The sequence below is a fragment of the Panthera uncia genome, chromosome X (genome assembly GCF_023721935.1).
Source record: "Panthera uncia isolate 11264 chromosome X, Puncia_PCG_1.0, whole genome shotgun sequence".
NCBI lineage: Eukaryota > Metazoa > Chordata > Mammalia > Carnivora > Felidae > Panthera > Panthera uncia.
Genome location: NC_064817.1, coordinates 87023881 through 87049075, shown reverse-complemented (window position 1 = coordinate 87049075; position 25195 = coordinate 87023881). Strand labels below are relative to the sequence as shown.

The 25195-nt window shown below is 44.0% G+C and overlaps 1 protein-coding gene across 1 annotated transcript in view; it reads left to right on the top strand.

Annotated features, from left to right (window-relative positions):
- Nucleotides 1–25195, top strand: part of DCX (doublecortin) — a 105624-nt gene that overhangs the window by 72043 nt on the left and 8386 nt on the right. Inside the window, exons 3-5 of the mRNA XM_049644199.1 lie at nucleotides 3331–3433; nucleotides 5636–5773; nucleotides 21546–21640. Coding sequence (XP_049500156.1) covers nucleotides 3331–3433; nucleotides 5636–5773; nucleotides 21546–21640 — 336 coding nt within the window. The remainder of the gene's footprint in view (nucleotides 1–3330; nucleotides 3434–5635; nucleotides 5774–21545; nucleotides 21641–25195) is intronic.

The following is a 25195-nucleotide window of genomic DNA, read 5'->3' as shown; positions in this document are numbered from 1 at the left end:
ATATACATGTTTTCTTTTCTCAGTCTAGTAAAATGTTCTGATGGATATCGGGCATTGATTAGGACACATGCGGACTCTCCTATTTAGGTTGTATACGAGCCTTTGACGTCAGGGCTTTATGAAAACATGTTCTCTCAGGCAACTGAATTGCTCTGTCCGGAATTGAATCAGGACACCTGAGTGCTGGCCTCAACTCTGCCATGAGCCATCTGTGTATCTTTGGGCTACTTTGACTCTCTGTGCTTTGGGTTCCTCATATTTAAGACAGAGAGCTTTCTATTTTCCCAACTCTGTAACAAAGGCAGGGAGGGCTGTTGTGTCTCAGTATCCAAGGCATTTGGGAAAGCTGGGTATTCACATGCACAATGTGAACTTGTCTACATTTGGGAGCCAGTAAAATGTGGGGAGGGATCACACAAGAAACCTGATGCTGAACAGCTGGATTGCAAAATGAATGTTTTTGAAGCCAGCCACACCATTGTGAGTTTGTCAGAAGCATAGGGGGGCTTTGCCTTTCTCAGAAGCTCCCCGAAGGAGGGGTTATCCAAAGGCTTTTCCCAAAGCCTGGGTGGGGGCAAAAAGGCTTGGGGTTGGAGGAGGGTGGGTCATTGTAACAGCAACCCCCAGAGCAATCTGTGAAGGCTTTGTTGTCCTACAATAGGGTATCATGGCGTGTCACTGCAATGACTGCTTTTGAGCTTTTGGTTTTTCTTCTTGGGAAGCAATTTCCACCAGCACCTCCAAAATGAATGCTCTGGTGCCTTTTGGGGAAGGGTTGATGTTTGAAGTGTTTACTAAATTATTTTCATGGCCAGTAGTTGGTTGGGGTTTTCGATTTCTTTTTGAGCCAACCTCATTATTTACATTTTCCTTTAAAATCATTCATTTCATCTAAGTTTTCCAACTAATTAGCATATTTATGCAAAGAAGAACTTCTGAATGCACAATCATCGCTCCTTTCTTGTTCCTAAATTTGTGTATTTGTGTTACCTTTCAAAACCTTTGAATGCTAGTTCTTGTTGTTTGCCAAGATTAATTTCCTTTTTGTTCCTACTTTTCTGTGTTTGTGTAAACTTACAAAGCCTCCTTCTTATTTTCTTTGCATTTGGTTGAGACAAAAAGAGCCTTGCTGAATTCTCACTCTACGGTAAGCACTCTACCACAAACCATGGGGACATGCAGAGAGAGGGATAAACTTGCCTGTTACATTCGGGAAACTAGTGCTTGAAAGGGAAGGAGCAGGTGAGCACTCATGAGAATACAGGCAGGTCTTGAAACAAAGTGCTACACCCTAGAGGCCACTAGTGGAGGGGCACCCAAAGATGAGGCTTCCTTAACTCATAAGCAAAACTAAAGTCAGGGTCAGGGCCAGCATCGAACATGAGGGCATGGCAGAGATCTTCAGGGTCAAGGAGGTGCCAGGGGATAAACAATTCAGAGACACACAATGTATCAAAGTTCGGGGCTCCAGGTTTTATCGAGCCAAGGTCCGGGACGTCAGGTTGTGAGCTCCATGGAGTCGTGAACCGTGTCTTAAACATCCTTGTTTCCCCAGTGCCTGAACTGTGCATGAGTTTTGTATTGCTGAGTGGCCAAAAGGACAGGCTTTGGAGTCCGATAGATCTGTGTTCGTTTGGCTTCATCACTTTCCACCTAAGTAATTTACTTATTGTCTCTGGGCCTCAGTTTTCTCATCTGTGAGACAGCGATGACAATAATATTGACCTCTAAGATCTGTTGTGAGGGTAAAATGAGAGGAAAGATTCGGAAGTACTTAGCAGGGTGCCTGTCACAGAATAAACATTCAATTTAGGGGTAGCTCTAGTTGTCATTACATGAGTGTGGAATGAATGGGTGAGGGACAAGTGGGCTGTAGGATGTTGGCCTATTTGATGAGGTCAGGACCCACGGCTGGGAAAAGGCTTATAGGAGCAAACCTGGCAGTCTTCCAAGTCTTCCCTTATCTTGGCATCTCCTGGATGATTGGGAGGCTGACGCAATGGGGATAATCTTGAAGCATCTCTCACTTTGTGTAAATCTTGCAATCATCTCGGCTAGGCAGATGAGGACTGAATAGAACCTGGGTTGGGGTGGGTGATGGTATTAATGTGCACATTTTTTTCAAATGTGAAATATTGCTCTCCGCACCCAGCAAGCTGTTATTACTTTGTGAGCACTGTGCTTTTGGAAAGCCATCGCTGGCAGCTTGAATGGGTAGCTTAGAACAATTAGAAGCTTTGAACACTTTCAAGCTAAGGATTGGGATAAGAATGTTTTGACTCTATGGTTTCTCCTGGGATTTCCCTCGTGTGCTGGACTAATTATCAGATGTAATTAGGAAGCTGAGAAGTGAGGAGACTATAGTGAGCAACATACTTTCCCAGGGACCCTCATTTCTTTGCGCAGAAGAGGGTTGGGGAGACTATCTCTCTGTTGTGGAGAAACAGCAATGCATAGGGCACTAGAGGGTGGGAAGGATCCTGGGAACATGGCTTTACCAGCAGAGCCTCAAGCCTATGGGGACTCATTGCTCTTGATTAAATTTTAAGTGGTCAGGACAGTTTTCCCCTTCTTGTTCTTGAGGGAGGAATGGTATTCTGGGTCACTTCCATGTTCTTGGTCCATTTTTAGCAAAAGTCCAATTTTCATGGGTGGAAATCAGTTGAGAACTGGTGCCCTTCTTTCAAAACTCATGAGGTCGACGAGAAGAGCTTCCACATCTTGGTCAGCCATAGAGTCTATCTACTTCAGGCTGTAGACGACCTTTCTCATCTGCCTTGGCTTACACCTTTGGCCCCAGAGTCGGGCTAGGAGCACTCTGTCTTTGAGCCTCTGAGAAAAGGTAACATTTGCAGGGCCATCTGCTTGTCAACCTATTTTTTTAAGTTTCATTATTTATTTTGAGAGAGAGAGCACCCAAGCAGGGAAGGGGCAGAGAGAAAGAATCCCAAGCATGGGGCTTGAACACACGAACTGTGAGATCATGACCTGAGTCAGAACCAAGAGTCAGACGCTTAACCAACTGGGCCACCCAGCTGCCCCTGCTTGTGAACTTTTATTAAAAGGGATCATGTCCACATGGTCTTGAAGTTATTCTTAATGCAATGGAAACATGAAACATGAAACATGGAAAGGCAATGGCATTTGGTATATCTTTACTCACCAGGGGCTGTGATGCAGACTATGAGCCTGGTGGCTTGAAAAATGGAGATCCCTGAGGGCTAAAGATGATGGCCCAGACCTGAAGCTTTTTTCCCCTGCCAGCATGATATGATGTTTACTGTCACAAGATAATCACATGTCCATCCAATGTCTCTGCTTTCTCCATAGGTAACCTGTCTCCATGATTTCTTTGGTGATGACGATGTGTTTATTGCCTGTGGTCCTGAAAAATTTCGCTATGCTCAGGATGACTTTTCTCTGGATGAAAATGGTACGCACAACCACTGGATATGATTGCTCTCTTATCTTCCCTCCTTCTAACCCTTAGGATTTCCATGGGTTCATATGGACCAGAGAACATCCATGCATGGACCTTCGAGGGCAAATACTGTCAGTCTTTCTCCTGTATATTTGGATACATGAGTCACTAAGTGAAAGGTTGATTAGATGTCCCAGATTCTCAGCCTCCAAACTCAATAAAACTCACTACCTGCCCCAAAAGTGACCAGATTTCTCGAACCACATATTGTGTCACATGGGATGACGGGTGCAATCAGACTCAGACTATGGGAAGGAAAATTTGGAGTCAGAACTTGGATATTATATGTATACTTTTTTTGTAGTCAACATCCTCCAGCTACTTGGCTCATGTTGATGGTTCCATTTTAGAAAGATTTTCCACTGTGTTCTTAGTGTCAAATCTTTCCCCTCTTCCCTCTTTCTGGCTTGCTGCCTCATTCCCCCTGCTCTGTGACTCAAGATTCCAGAGGTTGTTAATCTCAGGAAGGAGGTGAACATCTGCCCACCTCCCTTTGCTTGAGTCCAAGCTCCATGTGTAAGTTAATGGCGGATTAGCTCATACAGCAACAGGGTTAGGAAATGATCCTGATGGGAAGACACATTCAAAACATATTTCCCAATTATGAGGGGTGAGAAAAACAAACCCGGTTGTATTGTAGACTTTACAAACAGCTCAAGTGAAGACCCTGAAAGAGGTGGCATTTCTGCTGTGTTCACTTTGAGAAGAGACAAATGACCATAAAATAGCTAAACAAACCCCGGGCCATATGCAACTTCCTATACCTTCTGCATCTCCAGCTCTGGACAGTGATCACTAAAGTCCATCAACCAAAACAAGACGTAGAACAAACAAAAATGAGCTTTCTGCTTAACTCAATTTCCAAAAAACCACTCAGTTTGTCAGAAAAGATCCCTTAATTTTTTCTGGGTAATTGATAGATCTTTAAGTAGGAAGTGACCAGAGAGTGTCCAAAGAAAAGACTGCCCTCTACCTAGCTGTGTGGTTCCACTTTGACCATGACAGCACTAGGTTGGAAAATCCATAGCGGAAAGAGCACTAGACTGGGACTTAGGAGACTTGGTTGCTAGCCCTCGCTCTGCTCGTTTCTTGCTTTGTGGTCCTAAGCAAGAGGCTTATATTCTTTGCGGTCTCGTCAGCAACGTGAGTATGATAATTCTCTTAACGCATTAGCACAATCCGTGCCCAGAATTACCACAGTAGGGCTGCTGAGTGATCTGCATGGAAAAAGTGCCCCACACGTGTCGGACTGAGGTTGAGGCAAGTAGCAGAAACATTTGGCAGACTCCACAATACACCCAAGAGCTTTCTGTAAGCTCTGAGTGACAGTCACTGCTGGCTCCTTTATATTCATTAAGCCGGCATAGGGTTTTATGATAACGTGCATTGAAAATAAAAAAGGGGTGCCTGGGTGGCTCAGCCGGTTGAGTGTCTGACTTCGGCTCAGGTCATGATCTCACGGTTCATGAGTTCGAGTCCCCGTATCGGGCTCGCTGCTTGTCAGTGCGGAGCCTGCTTTGGATCCTCTGTCTCCCTTTCTCTCGGCCCCTCCCCTGCTCATGCTCTTTCTCTCAAAAATGAATAAATATTTTTTTTTAAAAAGAAAGAGTTCTATAAATGCAAGATAGTGGTGGTGGCGGTGGTAGTTAGGAGTGCTTATTTATAAAATGGCATGACATCCCTAATATGCCTATTATAATACATGGCATGCAATGAACAATAAATGGTAGCTCCTCCTTTCTCCTTTAGATTACTCACAAATGTTTCATCTGTGTGGCTGCAGCCTCTCGGCTGTCAATCTCTTCTCCAAGGAAATTAATTAATTAGGTCAACAGGTGCTCTTCTGCGTTGTCCACAAATGATCGAGTTGACTATTTAATAACCCGCCCAACCTGCTCTTCAACTCCTTCCCTTGTTTCCATAATCCAGGGATTTAAACACCTGGCTTAGCCCAGATGACTTTTGAAAGTTTCTCCCATGCCCCCCTCCCCAGAGCCATCATTCCCACAGACGGTGAGGACCACCCCGTAGTCCTGAGCCATTGGGTACTTTGGCCTGTGGTGGTTACTCCAGTTTCCAGAAGTTGGTAATATGCTGAGCCCCGTTCCTCCCCTGGCTTTACTGAGCTGTGTCTTTTTTTTTTTTTTTTACCAGAATGCCGAGTCATGAAGGGAAACCCATCGGCCACAGCTGGCCCAAAGGCCTCTCCAACCCCTCAGAAGAGTTCAGCTAAGAGCCCTGGCCCCATGCGCCGGAGCAAGTCTCCAGCTGACTCAGGTAACGACCAAGACGGTGAGTGCTCTTCTCCTAACTGTGCATGCTGACTTCATTTACAGAGGCCAATACCCTCTGCATGCAGGGCAATGCGTTCCCCGTGAATACCGCTGAGTCTCCATGATACCAATTCTATCCGCTCAGAGACTAAACCGTCAGGCTTGTTTGGACTCATGGAGACACAGCTAAACCCCGGTTCTACTCAGATGGACGCAGACCAGAAACCTGTAATGCTTATTGTCGTGTTTGTCCTCATAGTCACCATCTTCAACATCACCCAGCAAAAGCACAGTCAATGAAATAATCCAGTCACACGCCAATCTGAAACAGAAAAGCAAAATCGAAAACAAAAATGTCAAACACTTGCCACCCCGAAGTGTCAACATAGTTGAGGCACTTGAGCTTCCAATTTGACTTTGAGCTTTTTAGAAGTCAACACATAAAGAGAAACAAGATAATTCACATCATTCTCACAACAAGAGAAAAAATATGTAGGCCAGGGTCTGAAAGGAAACACAGAGATTTGTCACACAGGATTTTAATTAGTGGATAGTGAGTGATCTAAAAAATGTGGTGTATGAATCACTGCCAAGCCATGAACTATTTATCAGTCTGTGACAAGCTTAGAAGCTTGTGCCAAATGCAAATTATGCCACTAAGCAAACATTTGCTTCAGCTGACTCTTTTTTTCATAGCATAATTTTATTGATAAAGGCAGCAGTGTGTCCTTTGAAGTTCTGGTGCAAGATCCTGCCCCCGCCGCCTGAGTGACACTGATCTGAAAAGGCAAAGGGCCCCAGAAGTTCAAGTTGAGAAGCTGAGTGGAGTCATGCACAGACAATTTGAGTTCTTTGTGGTAAAGGCAATTGTATGGCCCAGAAGACTTCTATTTGTTCTCCCAAGGCTCAGTGTTCACCACGAGAATTCTTCCAGCCTGGGAACTTTGGGGCAGAGAGCACAAACACTATCTTTGCTTCCAATTGGGGCAACTCAAGCAGCCTCTTGGCGTGGAAATGCTTGTGGCCTAGAAAAACAGCCTGTCCTTCTGGCCTCACACTGCCAGGAGCATGCACATCAGCGGCCATATTTTTATTCTCAGGCAGAAAGAACTGAACTGGAAGAAGCAGCACAAGCTTTTCATGCTTTCATGACCCTGCACACCCTACTTCCCTGCCCCTGGAATGCCATCCCTCTACCCTACCACTCTTCTTTGCTTGGAAACTTCTATTCATCCTTCAACACCTCAAATAGAAATAGTTTCATTCCCTGCACTATCATAGCATGTCATTCATGTATCTGGGGGTAATATTCACCATGCTGTGCTGTAAAGTCTGTATTTACCTGTCTACTTCTCCAACTAAATATTGGGTCCCTCAGGGGTCAGATGTCGTGTTCATCTTGTATCCTCAGCGCTGGGTCCTAGTAGATGCTCAACTAATGTTTGTGAATGAACAGATATGTAAAAGTACCTATTTCACCCAGCACGGTGCTAGAGATGTAGTTAATATCTAGGTAATATTTGCTAAAGGAGTAAAAAATGCAAGTGTTTGCTAATGTTTTGGTGAAGCGTACAAAACAGCACATGCCCCTATCTAAACAAATTCACATTGCTCACACTACAAAGACTGATGTTTTAACATTCAGATTAAGAATGAAATTATAGAGAGGTGCCCAGGTGGCTCAGTTGGTTGAGCGTCCAACTTGGGCTCAGGTCACAATCTCACAGCTGGTGAGTTCGAGCCCTGCGTCAGGCTCCGTGCTGACAGCTCAGAGCCTGGAGCCTGCTTCGGATTCTGTGTCTCCCTCTCTGTCTGCCCCTCCCCCACTCACATTCTGTCTCTGTCTCTCTCTCTCTCTCTCTCAAAAATAAAACATTAAAAAATTTTTTGAAAAGAATGAAATTGTAGGAATAATACTTGGCAATCAAAAGGAATGAAATCTTGCTGTTTGCAACAACGTCGATGGAACTAGAGTGTATTATGCTAAGTGAATGGATAAGTCAGTCAGAGAAAGACAAATCATATGACTTTACTCATATGGAATTTAAGATATAAAACAGATGGACATAAGGGAAGGGAAGCAAAAATAATATAAAAACAGAGAGGGAGACAAACTAGAAGAGAGTCTTAAATACACAGAACAAACTGAGGGTTGCTGGAGGGGTGTTGGGTGGGGGATGGGCTAAATGGGCAAGGAGCATTAAGGAGGGCACTTGTTGTGATGAGCACTAGGTGTTATATGTAAGTGATGAATCACTAAATTTTATTCCTGAAATCATTATTACACCATATGTTAAATAAGTTGGATTTAAATTTTTTTTAACTTAAAAATTTTAAATTTTCAAAAAAAGAATGAAATTGTACAAATTCTAGGCAGGGTCTTGCAAAAAAAATGGACTTTAAATGCTTGATCAAGATTCATAAAGTCTGGCAATAACTGCCTACCAATCATTTTTCAGAAATATCACTGATCGTTTCTGGGATTTCTTTTTTTTTATTTTTATAGAGAATATGCATGTGTGCGTGTGTATGAGTGGGGGGGGGGCATAGGGAGAGAAAGAGCTGGGAGCCTGATATGGGGCTCAATCCCACAACCTTAGATCATGGCCTGAGCTGAAATCAAGAGTCAAATGCTTGACCAGTGAGCCACCTGGCACCCCCTTTTCTTGGATTTCTTTTTTTTTTTAAATGTTTATTCATTTTTGAGAGAGAGAGAGAGAGAGAGAGAGCACGAGCCGGGGAGGGGCAGAGAGAGAGGGAGACACAGAATTTGAAGCAGGCTCCAGGCTCCGAGCTGTCAACACAGAGCCTGATGTGGGGCTCGAACTCATGAACCGCAAGATCATGACGTGAGCCAAAGTTGGACGCTTAACCGACTGAGCCACCCAGGCACCCCTCTTGGATTTCTAATGTGTACTACTCATTTCGTACTGCAAAACAAATTACCCCAAAACGTAGCCACTCAAAACAACAAATATTTATTATTTTATAGTTTCTGTGGGTTAGGAATTTTGGAGTAGCTTAGCCTGTGTGGTTTTGTCTGGCTCAGGATCCCCCATACAGTTGAGGTCAAAGTGTTGGTGTGGTGTTGAAGTCATCTGAAGGTTCACCTGGGACTGTAGGCTCCACTTCCAAGATGGCCGTTGGCAGGATCTTCTCCCAGACAGCGATTCAAGAAAGTGAACAAGGAAGAAGATGCAGTGCTTTTTGTGATCTAGTGTCCGAAGCCACAGACCGTCACTTCTGTTTTAGTCAACTCATTAGCAGCAGTCACTAACTCCAGCCCACCTTCAAGGAAAGAAGGGTCAATCTTCACCTCTTGAGTAGGGGGTGGACCTGGTTTTAGACGGCCAAGAATTGGTGAACCTATTTTTAAGCCACCACTAACCTCTTACTTAAAAATGCTGAGGCGACAGTAGCTTGAGATAAATGGATTCTCTGTGGGCTGTATCCAGTTGGGTCATCCACCCCATGTGAACCGAACCATCTGTGAGTAAACATGGCTTAAACATGATCGCCAACATGCTACCTACAGAATTTCCCTTCTAGAAACTACGCATCTCACTGACTCTAAGATATTAGAAATGGAGAAGGAATACGTTAGGATTTAACGAATATTTGTCTGATTAAAAGGAATATAATAGATCCCAACCTAGGCAAAGGCAGACAAGATCTGCCTTTGCTCCTTCACAGCACCTTTGTTAGAGAGAAGGAATGAAGATATATTCACACACACAGGATAAAAAAGAGAAACCAATTCGAGGCAGGGAAAGTGGACTTTGCTTGGCAGATATCAGAATTACACACAGCCCTTGCTCCCTATTAGCAAAAACAAAAACAAAAAAACAAAACACCTAAAGTGGTGTTCTCAGGAGAGAGAATTTAAATCTTTATTTCAGGTAATTCATGAACATCAATGAAGCCAAATGCTGGCCTGGCCAGCCTTAATGGCAATTTCCAGAACGTCTGAGCTCAACACAGATGACGTGTCTAGATCTTTCACATGATTTCAGCCCCAAAGCATAAAAGGATCCATGTAACATGACCTTGTCTATTCCATGGCAGTTTAGAGCCATGTCCAGGGCATCCACTCTGTGAACATTTCACAGGAACAAAGCTGATCTCAGGCAAAACAGTACTTTAGGTATGGTTTGGATTTGACATACCCATTTTCCCCTTCCCACCTCCACGTCACTCAGGACCATGCCAGGCTGGCAAGTGGAGGGGGATAGGATATGGAAAAGGAGAGGGAAGCATCTCTGTAGGAAGGCCCAGTGACACCACTTCCCAGTTTTGTGACGTGGCACAAGTTTCTTACCTTGTCTAAGACCTGGTTTCCATTTTGGTTAAGATAGAATTTACACATCTGGAGATAAAGATCATTTTCCAATATTATTGGTTGTTTCCAATTTATAGAGTTGTACAGTAGCTTCCACAGAATAAGGATCGTGTAACCAAAAGGATGAGCTATAGACCATGCATAGTTTTGCATCAGCACATGTCAAGGTTTTTCCAAGTTCTTAGCAAGGGACATAGGTAGGTTAATACCCATTTCACCAAAGAACAGTGGTGTTGAGTGGGGCTGAAATTCTTTGTTCTTTTCTAGGACATGGCAGTACCACCATGTTTCCATCCTGTGTTCGTCTGTCTTGGATCTGGGACTTGTGGGAGGGATTCGCATTTTTTTTCATTCAACCTGAGAAACTCAAGGTTGTAGAAGATAGGCCATTTCCAGGGAATTTTAACTACCTTCCTTTGAAGGCAAACGACAGCCAAAAATGTTCCTCTGCAGCAGGGACTCAAACCAAATGAAACATTGGCTCAGTTCGGGTTCAGTTAAAGGAATGTTTTGATGTTCTAGTTCATTAGAAAATATATAGGTTTGATTCTGGTTTGAACATGTTTGCTAGATTTTCAAATACTTTTTTAAGAAGAACAGAGCAATGGAGTTGGGAGAAAGCAAATATTTATTTAAAGTTATAAAATAAAACAAATCTTTCAGAGGAGGGTAATAGTGAAAGAATAAAAGAAATAAGTCAAATAGACATTCATATATATACTATATATATATTTAGTATATATATACTATATATAATAGTATAGTATATAGTATATTAGTATATATATAGTATATATACTAATATACTATCATAGTATATTAGTACATAATATATATACTCATATTATACACATACATATAATACATATACATATTATATGTAATTGCATATGTAACATATATTACATACATACATAGTATATATATGTGTAATATATATACATAGATATATATAGTGTGTGTGTGTGTATATATATATATATATATATATATATATTTGGTCCAATTCATGGTTCAGTTGGCTTGAGGTTTAGGAAATTGATGCAATTTGGTCTGTAATTTGTGTCATAGTTTGATTCCTCAGTCCTTGTCTCTTTTCTGTTCTTCCCATGAGTAAATCAAAATCTGTATACTTTATTCCCTTTGAGTTCAGTCCCCACTCCTGCCAATGTTGAGTGTGCCCCAAATGGAATGTCTGTTGTTAAACCCTAAACGCAAGTTAAGGAAGGATTCGGTCGTCTACATAATAATGCTATAAGGAGCTCTCATTCTTACTGGGCAGAGCTGATGGACTCGTAGAATCCAAGTCCCATTAGCCATGTCTGTCTTTAAAGTAGGACAAGGAACTGTGGTAAAGCAGAGAAGAATCTGAGCCCAGAGGTCTCCTCTGGGATGTTTGAAGAAAGCTTGTGTAGTGCCCCCATTTTGATTAACCCAGGACTTGCCATTTTGATGGGCAAAGGGAAGCCTGGCCTCAGAACTGCAGGAAGACCTTTCTAGTGTGTCGCTGGCTGTTTCCATTTCAGCCATTAATGTGTTAATTTTTCCTTTTCTGCAACTACCCCCAATTGAATTGAATTGAATTAAAAGGACAAAGTAGCTAGTTGCTGGGAAGGAGTCTTTTCTTTTTCTTTCTTCTTCTTTTTTTTTTTTTTCCTTAAGGAGCCTCTAAGGAAGCTAATTACCCACCCTGGTAGGCTGAGAGAATTGTAATGTGATAATTAGTTTGGTGTTCTTCAGTAGTAAGTCATTGTTGTAGCAACCCAATGTTCCCCACCCTCCTTCCTCCCAACCTATGTGTACCTATTCCTGAAAATCAACTCTTCCCTGTTCCCAACCCCCTTAAAAAGAATGGATTCTGCACCAAAATATACAGACTTTGTAAGGGGAGGTCAAGGTACACAAAACAGCGGTGCAGTGGGTGTGTGGGTTCATGGGAGAATTGTATCCAGAAGTATTTCTCTTCCTAACTGAACAGGCTGCTTTGAGTTGCCTGAGGAGGGACCTAGCTATTCTGCCCTTCCCGAATGTGATCGTCTAGACCAGCTCTGGCTAATAGAAATATAATGGGAGCCTTGTACATAATTTTAAATTTTCTGACAGCCACAGTTAAAAAGGTCAAAGAAACAGAAGAAATCTGTTTTGATAATATATTTTAATCTACTCGATGCATCCAAAATATTATCATTTCAACATGTAATCAATGCAAACAAATTCCAATGAGATCTTTTCCATTCTTCGAAGTCGGGCTGTGTCTTACAGCCCATCTTAATTGTGGCTCCCCACACTTCAAATGCTCAAAGGCAAATGTGACTAGTGGTTACTGTACTAGACAGCACAATAACTTTCCTCTCTTAGAGAGGTTCAAGATAACGATCTTCTACATAAATTGAAGCTCTGCACTTTGCAAAATACTTCCAAATTCATCACCTCAGTTGTCACTCACAATAGCACCGCGAATTAGGTTGGGAAAGGAAAATCATCCAATTTGTTTTTTTCCTTTTAGATGGGGGAAACTAAGATATAAAGAGGCTCAGTATCTTGTGGTCTTCTCAATGTCATGCAACTATTTACTACCCAAGAGCCAGAGCCCAGCTGTCCTGACTTCCAGGCAGACAATCCCTGCACTGTCTTTGAGGCAAGGTGTGGGAGCTCCAGAGTGGTAAATAGAAAGGTCTCTGTTGTATGCTCCTTGCTTGTCTGCTTCCTTCCATCTTCCCTCACCTGGAGGCAGGGGAATGGAGTGACATGTGTGTCATTCTCTTTGTGCTACCTAGAGCACAGCTATGAGGAATTGGGCACCTCTGTTTCCAGGGCCCGGTCCTAGACATTCCATTAGCTCCCCTGCTGTCACTCCAAGGGGAAGGGGTGCTCTGGGAAAAGAAAAACACCCCTTGGCCCTCCCCCGTTCTGATTCTTTCTAAAACCACAGCTTGTGTTGAGTTTCACTGGAGGAACTGCCCCATATCTAAGGTAACATTTGCATTGGCGTTGGAGAACCACCTGAGAAATTGTTGGCACGGGCCATAAACTGGGGACCACTGAGCACTCGGCAGGGCTTGGGATGTGGTGGTGTTGACCCACCTCCCTGTAATAGGAGTCTTACACACACCTGCTGCAGTCTAGGACTTGCGTTTAAATGCAATTGACTCTCCAGAGTTTGGATGGAGTACCTAATAGAGCTGGGTACTGTGCGGAAAAGGAAGAAGATGAACTCCCAATCATTAAGAAGCTTATGATTTATTGGGGGACCCAGTATACATACGTGTTTAACAAAACATTTATTTGCAAATACTTATATAGTTCTTATGTACCAAGCAACTGTGCTAACCACTCTGCACATATTAACCAATTTAATCTTTATAATAACCTCATGAGGTAGGCACTGTTGCCCCCGATGAAAGCTAGAGCATATGAAAGCTAAGTGACCTGCCCAAGACCACACAGCTCCTAGGTGTTAGAACTGAGGTTTGAATCCAGGAAGTCTGGCTTCGCAGTCCACAATTTAACCATGGCTCCGTGGTGTTAACTATGAGTTAACAGTAATGGTTTGTTTCAATGCCAAGTGAATGGGAGATACAGGCAGTAAGTGCTAAGGGAAGCCTTCTGGGAAAAACTGGGGCTTGAAGGAGGGTTATATTTCAATTGATAAGGACATGGATTATTTCTCTTTTTTTATTGTAAAGAGAGAAAGATATAGAGAGCACAAGTGGGGGAGAGGGGCAGGGGGAGAGAGACAGACTCTCCAGAGACACGGGGCTTAATCCCATGACCCTGGGATCATGAACTTCAGCTGAAATCAAGAGTCAGATGCTCCACTGAAAAAGCCACCCAAGTGCCCCAGAAATGGATTATTTCTGACAGAGGGGGGAAGCGTGAACAAACGAGTACGGATGGTGATGAATATAGCATATGAGGGTCCAGGGAAGCAGCTGTTAAATCTACATCTCCGGCCCCAACTTTCCTTCTGGATGTTAATCCCATGAATGCCTACCAGGCGATCCTACTTAAATGTACCAAATATGATGTGCCTAACGACCAAAAACATTCCCACCCCCAACTCCCTGTCTGGCAATAGAATATCTTCTATTCTGTTCCCTGGGTCCAATGCCTTGGTTTTATCTTTGATTCTTCTACTCTTGAATCCTTCAAGTCGGCCATACGCTGCTGTTGTTGAACCTTTGAAACATCTTCACATTACTCACACAGAAGTCCCTTCCTTTTCGTCGTCATGTGATGCCAGAATTACTCAACAGACTCCTAAGTAGCATCCCTCTTTCAAATCTCTGTCCCCTTTTGCATCTGGGGTGGTGCCACCATATTTCTCATCCTAAAACACATTTCCATTGTGTCACCCCCTACCGCAGAACCTTCAGTGGTTCCACGTTGCATTCATTGACCACCCCCATGGTAATGGCTGAGAAGGTAAAAGAGAGAGGGGCAGAGAGCCAAGGGCTATGTTTTTGGAAGTACAGCAAGAAACGAAAAAGCAATAGGCTTTACTCGGGGAAAGCGTCAATCCTCTAACGCCTGACCTGCTAGCCAAAGAAAGTCCTCAGCCCGTTGAGATTGATAAGTCATCCCTCACAGAAGTGGGATTTCCTAACTTGGTGCCTATATATTGCATAGTTACTCATGTCCTTCCATTTCTAGTAGTGGCAATAGTAATATTAAGAGAAGAAGAGGTAATTATGAAGCCCTTTCTACATGCTAAGCACTTAGCTAAGCGTTTTATGTATAGTCTGTCATGTAACCCTCAAAACAACAATTGAGATGTGCATTATTATCATTCAATGTTGCAGATGGGGTAACTAAGACCTACAGAGGTTAGGTTACATGCCAGGTCACACATCCCGGCTAAGCCAGGATTTGGAACCTTGACTGGTTCCAAAGTGTGTGCTCTTTGATTGTGTGCTCTCTTAAGAGCCCTGTAGTTGTTGTTGTTGTTGTTGTTGTTTTTCTAGTTTCTACCCCATTAAACCAGTAGCGAACTCTGACAATAAGCTTGCTCCGCTAGAAATATGTTCTCCGCAGAACCACCTTCAACAGCAAGGAAATGTTGTCAGCATTATCAAGTCTGAGAAAACAATCCTGGCACTTCCATCCGTCTTCTTAAAGATGTCTTCTTCTTGAGGGGAACTGATCCGTGTCAAAATATTGCAGGCATGGGTGCACATGTTTGTTTTGCAACCGGGAAAATTCTTATTTCTCTTTTTATTTAGAACATTCCAAACTGCATGCTGCCCAAGACTCTGTAGGAAATAGATTTAAAATTCAAGTTCCAACTCCTGAAGTTCCGGTATCTCACAACCTAGGATTGAATTTGGCGTGGGAACCAGCGCTGTGATCAAATCAGTGAAGAACTGCTCCTGCTTCCCTAATGGATGGGTCTGGGGAGAGGGACACAAGCTTTTCCACTGACGAGAAACAATTAGCCAAACCATCCAGACACCCATCCCAAGGGCTCTTCGGAATGAATGTGTGAAAACCACAGGCTCTATGTCTTGGTCTTGTTCTGAAGTAAGCTGAAACCACCTTGGTTCTACTTGGATGGCCTACCAGAAAAACTCCCTGTATATGTAGGGAGCAAACAGGGGGTGTATTTGAACTGGAATGCAAGAACGCTTAGAGCATCTCAATACAAGAAAAAATGAGGGAGTGGCTGAATTGTGTATTGAGATCTCCCTCTGCAAGGCATTAGGGAATTAGGCACATGATGTGCTCACCTTAAGGCAATTTTGAAGTGAATCTATAAGTAAATCCCTGAGGCCATATCCATTGAGGAGAAGTAATTTATACTCTTGAAGCAAGTCCTACTCTCTCTGAACCTCTAAATTCTTATGATTAAAAGGAGACCATTAATTCCTGGCCATCATTGCTTGAGGTTATCAGGAGAATCATGTGAATTCATATATGGTAAAATGCTTTGAAAACATTTGTAGAAATACAACTGCAAGTTTTTCATTTTTAAAGTTTTTTTTAATGTTTATTTATTTATTTTTGAGAGAGAGAGAGAGAGAGAGAGAGCAGGGGAGGGGCAGAGAGATAGGGAGACAGAATCCCAAGCAGGTTCTGCGCAGAGCCTGACGTGGGGCTCGAACACACGAACTGTGAGATCATGACCTGAGCCTAAATCAAGAATTGGATGCTTAACCGACACCACCCAGGCCCCCCTACAACTGCAACTATTAAGGTGGATCTCAAATTATTGTCATGGCTTTTTTAAGATGGGTTTGTTTGGGTTTTTTTTAGTGAGCAATATTTCAAAATAGACATTCAACCAAAACCAATAGGCTTGCTTTTGAGTTGAGCTCAAGCATTGTGATTCGAATGGGAGGAAAAGCCAGAGCTAAGTGAATGAGCATTATCAGTTTGGTCTCCTGTCAAAGTTTGGGTAAAAAGCAGATGCCAAGCTGGCTCTTTTCTTTCTGTGCCTTTCTGGCCATCCAAACTTGAACCCATAAAGTATAATGACATGTCTAACTCGCTGCCCAAACAGTTCTATAATTGCCACACCTGGGGCTACTTACACCCACCTTCCACGCAGCTGCATCCCAGTTTCCAAGGACTAGTCCAGCCTCCAGACAAGGAAATCCATAGTCTAGGAGCTCAGCATCACCTCTGCTTGGCTGGTGACCATACTCTGTCCTTGGCTGCCCATGCCAGAAATTGGACCCTCTCCTTGTTCTTTCGAAACTGACTCAACCCACCTTATTCCCCACTCCTGGGAACCCCTTTCCCCCCATACGTTTAAATACCTATAAATAGGTAAGTCAACCTAGTTACCTGAACAGCCATCTGTTGTTTGGATTTGTCCTGCTCCATTCTGACCCAGCCAAGGATTTGAAGATGAGCACTGGGCCAGGGCAGGCATCGATGATTCAGAGAAGCTAATGAGATAAGACTGAATGCCGAGCCAAGCTCCGCCATTGTGCTGCGTAGCCGAGGGACACCAGCTGAGGGGAGTAATAGACACAGATACCGTCTTCCCAGAGAGCTCTGTGGCCTGAAGGTAGTTACATGCCAGTCTCTTTGGCGAATAAAAGGAAGTGCTTGCTAAATACCTTCTAATCTAAACTAGATAAGTGGAATAAAAGTCCAGAAGACTTTTTCTAAGCTCCGGTGTCTGCTTCTACCTTGTCCTACTCATCTCTCTTTTCTCTACAGCAACTTTTCTCCCCCCCCCCCTTCCTTCCTGAGTCAGAAAGTTGTCATGGGGAGGAGTTCCAGAAGCAATTCATTTATAAAAGGAAGAGTGACGTAGCAAACACTGAAAGCAAACCGAAACACACATAGGCTTTGGGATCAGAGAGACCTGTGTTCAAATCCTGACTTTGCTATCCCTAACTGGAGCAAGATTCTCTTTCCCCATTGGAAATGAGAATACAACTAAAAGTGGGTTTTTGGGGGGGGGGTTGGGAGTGCACGCAGAGTGCCTGGCCTATCGGATACTTAAAACGCACTAATTATTATCTTGGTGTTTGTTGATAAGATGGCCTAGGAGACTACAAAGTTGTGATGTACCTTGTTGTAGAGGGAAAAAAACGGATATATACAATGATAAGAAAGGAATGAAAGAATTCGGACTATGGGGAAATAAAAGGTGACAACAGTGAGACAACGCTGTGGTTCCGAGGAGGGACATGTGAAAGAGAGACGACTAAAAGGGGGCACAGTCTCCCCCAGTGCATCCCCAAATTGCAGCTGAGAATTAGAAGCTCAGAGACAAGAGCTAAAGGCATTTAGTAAAGAAAAATAAGGGGCAGTGAGGGATGTCAACCAAGTTATTTCCAGCCACTCACTGTCACAATGAACTGTCATGGCTTTCTGTGTGGATTCGCCAAAGTAAGCCAGTGCACAGTTCATCAGGCCCTGTTTGCGTTTTTCCCTGCTCCTTCTTTTACCTGACCAGAATCCATATCAAATGGCACCCTCCCAGATTCCCCACCCCCCAGAACCCATAGAAGAAATGCACATATGAATGTATTTTTATCTAGTCTGTAAATGCAGGAGCTCCTTCAGCTTGTGAGGAATTGACATTTGCTTGTGCGTGTCTATGTTCTTTCATTTCTCTGTGTCCGTCTTTGGTTTCTTTTTTTTTTTTTTTCCATCAGGAAGTCTGGGAAAGTGCATTTTTTCAACAATGCAGTGAGTGGCAGTTAAAGTATTAAGAAACTGATTTTCAAAACGCCTGTCGAATGTGGATGACACAATAAAGGTTAAGATTGACTAGCTGGGGAGTGGCAGAGAATAAACACAGACACACACAGGGAATAGAGAGAGAGGTATTGATAAAATATGTATTTATGCACTACCCCTAAACTTCTTAAGTGAGAGAGTTTCAGAGGATATTGAGAAAAGTACTAGAAGTTGCACAAGAACCTGTATGTGCAGGTCTGTGGCCAATGAATGGGTAGAAACTGCCTCACAAGCAGACATGCTTGTGGTTCACGATGTTCTACATTTTGGCAAGACTGGTAGGCTCATCCTCAGCTAGAGAAGAGTGTAGGTGGACAGAGACAGTTTGCACATTGGGAGTGTAGTAACCACCGCTGTGTCCCATGACTGACACATGCCGGGAACTACCATCTGTTGTTGCCAAGGGAGGCATCAATCATGTGGAACAAAATGCCAGAACTTACCTGGGGATGCCTACATCTGTTAGCCTCCGTGGCTGAGGGCAGGGATCTTGGGGAAGACGGGCATTACATCAGCTCAGACTGATCTCCCAGATTGTTCTCTATCTCGAATACTATGGGGTGCGATTTAAAATGCCTGCTAGGAAGGACCTGCTAGGTCCTTCAGGCACTGAAAGTGTGCTGTAACTCCTTCCTTTTCCTCTAATGGATTACTTGGCCCCACTGTGGCTCCGCACACTCTGGCCTTTTCCACAGTGCCTCCCTTATTCACTAGAAAGCTTAGTACCTTGGCCAAGCCTAGCTCTCACAGTCTGTGCTGGCCAGCACAAGTCACATTCTTCTTGGGGTTGCTTACAAGGTGGCTTGACTGTCTTCTAGGTCTCTGTCTTCCACGTTGTCCCTTCTCTCCCCCCCCCCCCCCCCCCGCCCTTAAGTCATGGTCACCTCTCACCTGGACTATTGCATTGTCTTCTAACCAATTCCTTTGCTTCTACCCTTACCCCAGCCCACCCCAACCCCCCCCCACCCCCCAGCCCAGCTTTCCTACAATAGCTAGAGTAATAGTTTTAAAATGCAAATTTGATAGTATCACTCTCAGATTTCTTTCACAAATCAACCCCAAACAAAAGGCCCCCACGGTCTGGCCTTTATGCCATCTCTGGTCTCATCTCTTGGAGCTCACCACTGGCACCCTGTGCTTGAGCCATTTTGAGCTATTTGCCCTCTTCAAAGGTACGGTATTCTTGTACACCTCCATGTCCTTGCCCCTCCTGGTACAATCCTAAAGTCTAGAATACTCATTCTGCCCTCTAGCTCCAATTCATCTTTTTGTAAGGGCTTTGAGATACAATTCACATACTAACTTGCTCATTTAGAATGTACAGCTCAAGGCATTTTAGGTCAGCCACAAAATTGTGCAACGGTCTCCACTATTTATTGCCAGAGTATCTTTACCCCTCTAAAATAAACTCTGCACCTGTTCGTGGACACTCTTCATTTCCCCCCAGCTACCCACTTGACCTTGGTCAGCCTCTGGCAACCATTGCTCTACTACTTTCGGTCTCTATAGATTTGTCTCCAGTTATTCCAGAGTCATCCTTCAAGATTTTTCTCAGGTGTTGCCTCCTCCTGTGTGCCTCCCAGTCCCCTGATTTCAAAGCCTCTCCTCACCTCTAAGAATTATCCCTGCATGGCTCTGCCATAGGACTTAGCCCACCGTATTCTTGCCTGCTTCACCACGGGACGTGACTTCTTATCTCTGAAACCCCCATGTCTAAAACTTGGCCTGGTTTAGAGAAAGCACCTCGTAACTACTGGCTAAATGAATGAATGACTTCCAGGAAGCCCTAACAGGGACAGAGGCCTCTCAGTGAGTGGGTGAGAGATGCATTCACTAGGATACAGGTCAAGCCAGACAGCGGATGCCTACACGCCCATTCTTCAGCTTACTTGCTCTTGGATAAACTCAGCAACCACCCCACTGATGTCTCTTCCAACTCTACAGTTGATACTCAGGTTCCAGAACCTAGGGAAACGTGACCATAAGTGAAGAAGCGAAAGTATATCCTCAGGAAATATTCGTGATACAACAGTTTAAGCTTTCCGATGTGTGTGGGATGAACAGCAACGCCCTCAGGCTATTCTCCTGCTTCACGTGTTCAATTCTCTCTCTTCCTCCCTCCCGCCTTCTCTTCCTTCTCGTTTCTCTCCTCCTCCTTCTCTCTCTCCCTGCCCCCACAGACCTTTGGGATATTTTTTAAATATCCCTTTATTTCTAAAGTACATTTCAGAATATCTCTGATTAACAATATGGGTCCTTAGATTTAAGAAACAATTAACTCTAGCATGAGATGTCTAAACATGAGTCCACTCGAAAGCTGTTTAATTGTTCCATCCCATGCACCATATTTTTTTTACATGATGGTATATTTAAAAAGCTCATTAGCAAAGGGGATATACAACATTTGCCAACACGATGGAGCATCAAGATGTTACATACTAAACCATCTCATTTTTCAGCATTGTGTCGGCCTAGAGAGAAATGGGGGTGCACCCTGACTCTGGCCATCACTGTCTGTTTTCCTCTGTCTCTGTGCCTTTCTCCCGATTTCAAACGTCTTCATTATTTTCTTCTAATATCTGACTCTGTCTTCCCCGTGTCCCCTCTCCTCCACTCCTGATCTCTTTTTCTCCTTCTTTTTTTGATTCCCTCCTCTGCCCATTTGCTGTCCAAGTGTTTCTTTACGTCTCACGCTGTTTTCTTCTTCCACTTTCTTTTCCGTTCTTCTTCCTGAGTAAGCTCCCTTTGTCTTTGTTTCTTTCTGTTCTTTTCAGCCAGGATGCGGCCGGGAAGAGAGAGTGGGGTGGCAGGGAGGTGAGAACAAAAAGAGACAGTGGGGAGAGATTGGCTATCTGCCACATCATCTGCTTTGTGCCTCACTTTTTTTCTCACTTGTAACCTTGAAACGAAATCCTATGTTCCCAGACTACCTCCCAGAGATGGTGTTAGGGTCAAACTTGGGAATGAATATGAGAAAGGTTTGAAAAGAACCAGAGCCCTGTAATTGGAAGCGCTCAGGGGAAAGGGTGGGAGGATTATGGCCCTGCACTGCTCCAGGATCTAATTAACTGAGGATTGCAGTTCTGGCCTTTCTGAGGAATGTGTTTCTTTTCACCTTTGTTCCGCTCATCAAATCACTTGGTTGTCTGTGTACCTTGCTTGAATGTTCTTCGTGTCTTCGGAGGGGAAGGATAACTGGTTCTTTTGTATGCTGTTGATTCTTATCCCTTCCTTTTCTCTTGCCTTGGGCTAGCAAACGGGACCTCCAGCAGCCAGCTCTCCACCCCCAAGTCTAAACAGTCACCCATCTCCACGCCCACCAGTCCTGGCAGCCTCCGGAAGCACAAGGTATTATGTCTCTTATACCTTACTAAACCCCTTTGCACTCGGACTTCTTTGAATGGCTGGGTGAGGGTTTGCTCCGCCATCCAAATTCAACAGTGCACCAAGGCCAGAATTTCCCTTCATCTGGTCCTCGAGCTTGAAGACCTGGGAATCCCAGCAGGGGCCAAGCTTCTGGTCACTTTTATTTATTCCTCCCACATACCCACCTCTCCCCCCCCCCCCCCCCCGCCAAACACGTTTATCTACTCCCATTGACACTTAACCAAAAGAGGTAACAAAGGTCCCAAACATCCATTAGTACTTAATGGTATCACCAAATGATGGCTCAGAGGATGAGCTGGGCTCTTTTCGCTCCAATTCAGAGGCATAGCAAAGAGGGCATTGAGGGCAACATATGTCCCCAGGCACCAGTCCGTGGAAGTGAAAGACAGAATCAAAGAAAGTTAGCACTGAGTTACTCCCTTTAGATTTGCTGGACGTCAAAATATGAACAGACCCTAGTTTTGCTGTGTATTCTTCACTCCCAGGCAGATTCTGGTACAGCGTAGGAAGAGAGGGCACATACATGCCGCATTGACCCTGGGCACCATTTACACATCTAAGTCACTCAAAGTAAATATGCCACTAAAAGAATAGAACTTTGTAAACTCTCTAGCCCCACTTTCCAAGCAGATTCCCACCCAGAAGTCTCTTCTGTATAGAAAATCTGAAGAGGTCACTGCCTTGAACCTCATCTCTGAGGCGATGTGAACATGGTTTCTGCTCTGATGACCCCACTGTGGAGCAGCTTCCTCTAGGATTCTTTTGACTTCTTCCTGCTCAGAAGACTTGGGTTGAGATGGTAAAAGGCGAAAAGCCACCGATGTGGCCAACTCCATCATGGAACCATAGATGGTCAGAGCTGAAAGAGATTTTAGATGGAGATACATGAGTTTCCTTTGATTCTCCCAATAAGCTTGTGAGGTTGGCATTTTGCAGGGGAGGAAATTAAGAGCCAGGAGGGTTAAGCTACTAGGGTGACACAGCTACGTAGTGTCACACGTAAGACTGGCACCCAGGTTACCAGCAGTATGCTGGAGCCAGTTCATGCTAGCTCACGAGAGGCGATGGTGAACATTGCTTCCCCAGCTCTGTGCTCAACGACATCCTGTTGGTAACCAGAACTCAGTGGTGGTGGAAGTATTTGCACTATGGAAATCAGCAAGCACTGCCAATCAAGGCCATTGTTTCCACCCCCCCCCCATGCCACCACCCCGAAAATCAGTTGTTAAACATTTAACAGCACACCGCTGCCTGACATTCATTTTCATTTTCTTCTCTCTCCACTAGGGCTTTAATTTCCTGGTTAATCTGACCATTACCTGTCCTGTCATTCCTAGTTCCTGTTCCGTTCCTTTAATGACCCCTTTAACTCTCTGGTATTGACCCCGACCAGAACCTTCTAATTGTCCTGCTTAGCTATTTTGTTTCCCCAAAAGAGGGTCTGCTGAACTGTCCGTGTAGCTAATGTTACGGGGAGGTTGTGGCTTGGATAAAAGCTCCTCTTGCCGTCAGCTTTCAGTAATTGTGAGCAGCTCCTATGCTACCCTGCTTCTTTTTTTTTTTTAATTTTTTTAATGTTTATTTATTTTTTGAGACAGAGAGAGACAGAGCATGAATGGGGGAGGGTCAGAGAGAGAGACACAGAATCTGAAACAGGCTCCAGGCTCTGAGCTGTCAGCACAGAGCCCGACGCGGGGTTCGAACCCACGGACCGTGAGATCATGACCTGAGCTGAAGTCGGACGCTTAACCGACTGAGCCACCCAGGCGCCCCAATGCTACCCTGCTTCTTACTGTAGCTTTGCCCTATGCGTTTCTGCCCTTACTGTCCTTCCAAGAAGTGTGACCTGTCCCAGCACCTTTCATCAGTACCTTCCCAAAGGGAAGGGGCCGCTTGCACATTTATTTGACGTGCTCAGTTCATTTGTGCTGAGGTGGAGTGCTGGCCTTGTTAAACAATTTCTCCTGGTTGGGTCTGCAGGCTGGTTGTGGGGGTGTTTTGTTTTGACTCAATTCTCCAAATGAATTTAACCACTGAGGGACTAGAACAAACTGTAGGAGGGCAGCACGGTCAGAGCCTCGCTGTTTTCTTCACTGTGGGATTTTTTAGTGCCTCCTCTTATTTTTAAAAGTACTCTTTGTTTTTTTTCTGACAGTGACGCAGACAACCATTAAGTAATAAATTATAGAATTTTCTAGAGCCAGCTTTTGGATTTTGGTGAACTTTTCAGAAACATTTGGATTTTGGTGAGCCTCGTACTAATTTTTTAACACACACACACACACATATACACACACACTTTACCATTTTTTTTAACCGCTTGATATTAAGTTGCAGACACCATACCCTTTTATCCCTACATACTTCAGTGTGTATTTCCTAACAATGAGGACATTTTCATTCATAACAACAGTACAGTTATCAAAATCAGGAACTTGGCACTGGTGAAACACTATTATATCCCTGCAGCGCATATTCAAACTTCATCAGTTGTCCCAAGGACATTCTTTTCCTGGTCCAAGATCCAATCCGGGATCCCACATCGCCTTCAGTTGGTATGTCCCTTCTCAGTCTTCTTTAATCTTGAAAAGTGATCGAGTCTTTCTTTTTGACAGCGTGTTGTAGAAATGGAGAGTACAGGCCAGTTCTTTGGTAGCATGTCCTCTGATTTAGGTGTGCCCGATGTTTCCTTGTGACCAAGTCCATATTACGCATTGGGAGCAGAATTGACACGGAAGTGATGTTGCGTGTCTCTTATTGGTTCATCCTGTAAGGAGGCAATAGCCTCATGCTTACACCACCAATGATGGAGGGTGAACTGGTGTTTCTGAATAAGCTACAGAGTATCTTGTGACCTTGGCTCAAGACCCCTGGGTCTCAGGCCTCAGCTTCTTGCTCCTCCTTTTACACAGCTACCTGAGCCTCAGCACCGTCAAGGTCCTTGGGCAGTAGGCCTAAGCAGTTCTCATCTGAACATCCATCCAAGTGGACCTGAAAGGTGTGAGTCATGGTGGAGACAGGAAGCAGGTGGCTGAGGCCATGACTTTCCTCCTGCGCAATTGGAAACAAACTTGAAGTCCCAGCATCCCTTTGGTAACTTTTGATGGCTGTGGCAGGGCCCTAAGCTGTAATCAGCCTCTTGGCTTCCCCTCTTAAGCAGCTCATGGAGAATCCTCTTTAATGCAGCTGTGATGGGGTTAGCCAAAGTCCGCATACTCAACTGCTACAATATGGACACAAAGTAAATCCTTGGATAGTTAATGAGAACAACATTTTGCACTTCTATACTGCTTCATCCTTTTGCTAGTCATTTTCCCATTTGCCCTGATGATAACACTGTGGGAGAAATGGGGCAAGTGGCGTTTCCACTTTACAAATGAGAAAACTCGGGTGCCGAGGTTAAAGACAACCCCAGTGTGATTCAACACGTTGGAGAAGGTAGCACATTAAAGATGTTCAAAAAGCCTAGACGTAGAGTGAAACTCTTTTGTTTATTTAAAAAAAATTTTTTTTCCA